The sequence below is a fragment of the Bison bison genome, unplaced genomic scaffold (assembly GCF_000754665.1).
Source record: "Bison bison bison isolate TAMUID 2011002044 unplaced genomic scaffold, Bison_UMD1.0 scf7180017864375, whole genome shotgun sequence".
Lineage (NCBI taxonomy): Eukaryota > Metazoa > Chordata > Mammalia > Artiodactyla > Bovidae > Bison > Bison bison.
This window is the reverse complement of record NW_011494947.1, coordinates 988,247-992,166: the sequence shown is the minus strand read 5'-3', so window position 1 is coordinate 992,166 and position 3,920 is coordinate 988,247. Positions and strand designations below refer to the sequence as shown.

Genomic DNA, 3,920 nt, shown 5'->3' with positions numbered 1-3,920 from the left:
GCTCCCCCCCGTGGGCCCCTCCGCCCTGCGCCTCGGCTGCGGGCACCAGCGGCAGGCGAGGAAGCTCCCGGCCCCTGCCCTGGGTAGGACCTGACGAGCCCTCGCTGGGGAACGCGACTCCCCCATTTTCTCACTGCCCCTTCACCCCACGACCATGTTGGGGACACCACCCAGAGGGAAGCCGAACCCCGGGAAAGTCCGCCCTGGGGCCCCAGCCTCTGACTCCAGGTCTCAGGACAGGGATTTCAGTCTCCAGCCAGACTCCAGACTTCACTTTCCCGTTCAAAGGGCCAAGGTCACCTCCTGGGGCCCCACAGCTCACAGGGGAGGTGGAATCAGGTGGTCCCTTCCCACACACCACCTGCAGCTCAGACTCCCCAGGAGGCGCCTGGAGCTGGGAAGTTTGGGGGCCCGGCAAGCCCAGCCCCGCTCCGGGTTTGTGGCAGACTGTTCCAGGAAAGGACTGCCTGGTGGAGGAGGGGTGGGGTTCGGATTCCACTCTTGACTCCCCTCCGCTGGCCTCTGCTACAGTTTCCTCCCGCCTCCCCGCCAGCACCCTCTCGCCACCCCTTTTCTCTCCTAGGGTGCTGAGGGTATTATTCTAATTTTGCCAAATGCACAGCAGCTAATTAAGGAGCCCCTCGGCTTTCGAGTTCTTTTGCATGTGAATGCGGGTTGGTAAATCCTCAGCTCTGGCTGGAGGAGGGGGCGAGAGGGGGACTGTCCCCAACTCAGGGTTAATGAAGTGGGAAAGAAGTCTCTCACAGCCTCCTGCAAACAAACCCCCCCTACCCCCATGCAACACACCCTGCCCAAATCCTACATGGATTGACTTAAACCCAGGGGATAAGTGCTTTAAATTAATCTCATTGAATAAGAATGAGACCAAACAAAACTCTTTAAAATCATATTAAAAATCTATCAAAGGACAACTTGCACTGGTGTGCTTTTCATTTTGTGCAAGAGAAGGAGATAGACTGGAGCAACCACCCTTACATTTACACAGCGGCCGTGTAAACCACAGACACAGTCCAACTATGTAATTGTCCTTGTACCTCCGAGCTGATTTCATATCTTACACTAATGAAGAACAAGGCTCCCCGACAAGTTTATAATTACAGTATTTCAAACTGTCCTGCACTTCCCATCTGTAATAATAACTTTACAACCTCTGCAGTGAGGTGGGCTTCGGTTTTCATCCATTTAGAAGGCTAAATCGGTTTCTCTGTTCCCAACCCTGGGGGCTGGGTGAACTCGCCCTTAAGATAGAAAAAAAAAGAATGAATGTGCGAGCCCCCCAGCAGGCAAGACAATAGGAGAGGCACTGAGAAAGCAGCGTCTCAGTGCCTCTACTGACCCACCCCCACCCTCCCTTGGAAACCTAGACTCCAGGGGGGCAGGGGCAACAGAGTTGAAAAGAAGTTGAGATTCCCCTAGCAGTCTTGTTTCGAGGCTTCTGAGCCTGTTTGAGAAGTCCAGCTGATTTTAAGGGGTGCTCGGCCGCCTCCACGCTGAAAGGCTTTGCTCTGAACCTCTCCTCTGGTGGAGCAGATTAAGAGATAAGGCATCGTGGTCATGCAGGCAATTTAACAAGACCAGTGGAGCGCCCTTTGCAAGGAGGGCAACTTCTCCAGTAGGGGCGGGGGAGTCTTAAATTTCTGTCTCCTGGAAGCGACGGTTGGATTCTGATGGCTTCCGCTAACTTTCCACTGAAGGGCTCAAATGTTAAATGCCAAGGGTGCTAGCAGCTTGGATACGCCTGCCTTATACGCCTGCCTTAAGGGGCTCTCTGACTCCTCGGCCTTCCCTAAATCTCGCCTCCCTTCACCACAGGGGGGAGAAAAAACAATCAAAGGAATCCACCGGGCTTTGTCAGAATGTCCTTTGCTGAGAGTCAGTTGGCTCTGCTTCTCTCAAAGTGGAAAATGTCGCTTTCGTTGCATCAGCTCGGCCTTCCTTCATCACTCACCGAGGGCTCTCTGCCCTTTAGTGCGTGAGAATGGGGGGCCCTGTGAAGATGCTCAGCCCATAGGGTTCCAAACATGAAGATGTCTGGGATTAAAAAAGAGCATTTTACAAGCCCATGAGGGAAAAAAGCTTTAGGCTGCAACATTCCATGAAATGTCCAGATTCTCTGACTTCTAAATATGGGGATCAGGTTTATGAGACAGAGAAAGAGGTAAGTTTGGAAAATTAGAAAAAGAAGCAAGATTAGAAATACACACAAAATTAGGATATGTACAGTGGAATTAGGCTAAAGCTTTCCCTAATTGATGCCTGAAATGTATAATCTGTCAAGAGCCATAATAAGAGAGAAAGAGATTTATTTTAAGGTTATTTAAATTTAGATAATATTAACCTTAAAGCTGCTAAATCCATGTTTCTTTATTAACTGGGGGTAATGTATTGATTCTGCTTAGAAACAGGCCCAGACAGCATCCATGGCAAGAAACCTTCACTTAAGTCTCAGCACATGAAGAGGAAGTCTAGATCTCAGAATTACAGTCACTTAAATGCTTTGCAGGGTCCTGGCACTTCTGCCCGCTCCCAGGGCAGATTCTTCCTTTCATGGAAAGAGTATTTTCGTGGGGGGGGTAGGGAAAGCAGGGTTTCTCTTTGATCATTCCAGATCACTGGCATTAACCCTCTGACAGCTGGGTTTTGTTGACAAAGTTTGGTCCCCTCTTTTCCCATCCCAATCTTGTGGACTCTCACCTATGGAGACCAAAAGTAGCTGGCAGACTTACCCACAGTATGGCGTGTGCTGCAGGTGTATTTACTTATTATCATTGTTACAGACTTCACCAAAGATCCCTATTAATTCCGATGTGACAGCCAAGTCTCTGAGGCCACATTTTCCCTGCACTGGTGGGCCAGGGCTTATGAGACTCACCCTCACCTTCAGGACACGTCCCTTCTGGTGGGATGTCCACCCATGTTCACCTTACACCTGAGGGATGGAGGCCAGGAGGCCTCCCGGCTCCCCATGGCCCCCGCAGACCGCTTGCCTGTGTAACGCTCACCATCCTCGCCGGGCCCTTGAGCTCACGTGGCTCTGGAGGGGTTAAGGGGGTCTCCACACTCGTGCTAGTAACTTCAGAGAATGGGGGCTGAGAACAAGAGGAGAGGTGGAGAGAGCATTGCCCGAGGACAGGAGGGCCAGGAGGCTCTGCTCCCCCTCTCCTGGGCCACTGGAGTTACCCTGCCCAAATCTTACATTTATTGGGAAATCAATACGCCCCGGGGGGTTCTCCTTCAGACCTCCCAGAAAACACAACAGGGGAGGGGCAGCTGTGGCCTGGGCCGCAGTACAGACCCCGAGCCTTTCTGGAGCACAAGACTGAAGAGAACGCTCAGGCAGCGGTGCCTTTTGACTTCAAAGGCAAACTAGAAAAAGGCAACAGTAAATCAATTAGTCCTAAGAAAGTACGTTTTCCCCATGACAAGAAGGACAGAGCATCGCAGGTGAGTGTGACGTGGGCGCTCAGAGCCGCTTGCATACTCGGGAACTGAGACCCGGAGGCATTTGTGACCCACACCAAAAGCTCATTTGGTCCTTTTTAATAAAGCATTTGTATACATCAAGAAAAGGATCTGATAGTCTTTTCTCTTTACCAATTCCAGTTTTTAAAATCCTGTTTTACAAAATTCAGGCTAACATACGTGTAGAGGGCAGCTTAAAGTGAATGGTGAAACTTCTTCAGAACGGCATCACCAGGCAGGATCCCCTCCGGGTGGGTGCCGCAGGACGTCAGGATTTATATTAAGTGATTAAGTGCTCATGTGATCTACGGGCAGTGATGGAATACATCTGAGAGGGGTCTTAAACAAGGCAGGGTAATCAGGTAATCCACCCTCTGTTGACCCCTGCCCCCGCAGGGACAGGGGTCTGCAGGGGGTGGCGGTGGCACCCTCAGCTC

General features: G+C 51.2%; 1 protein-coding gene across 1 annotated transcript in view; it reads left to right on the top strand.

Moving 5' to 3' along the window:
- The window catches only part of BARHL1 (BarH-like homeobox 1), a 10,752-nt gene extending 7,736 nt beyond the window's left edge, over positions 1–3,016 (top strand). Inside the window, exon 5 of the mRNA XM_010856940.1 lies at positions 2,906–3,016. Coding sequence (XP_010855242.1) covers positions 2,906–3,016 — 111 coding nt within the window. The remainder of the gene's footprint in view (positions 1–2,905) is intronic.
- The last annotated feature ends 904 nt before the right edge of the window (positions 3,017–3,920 follow it).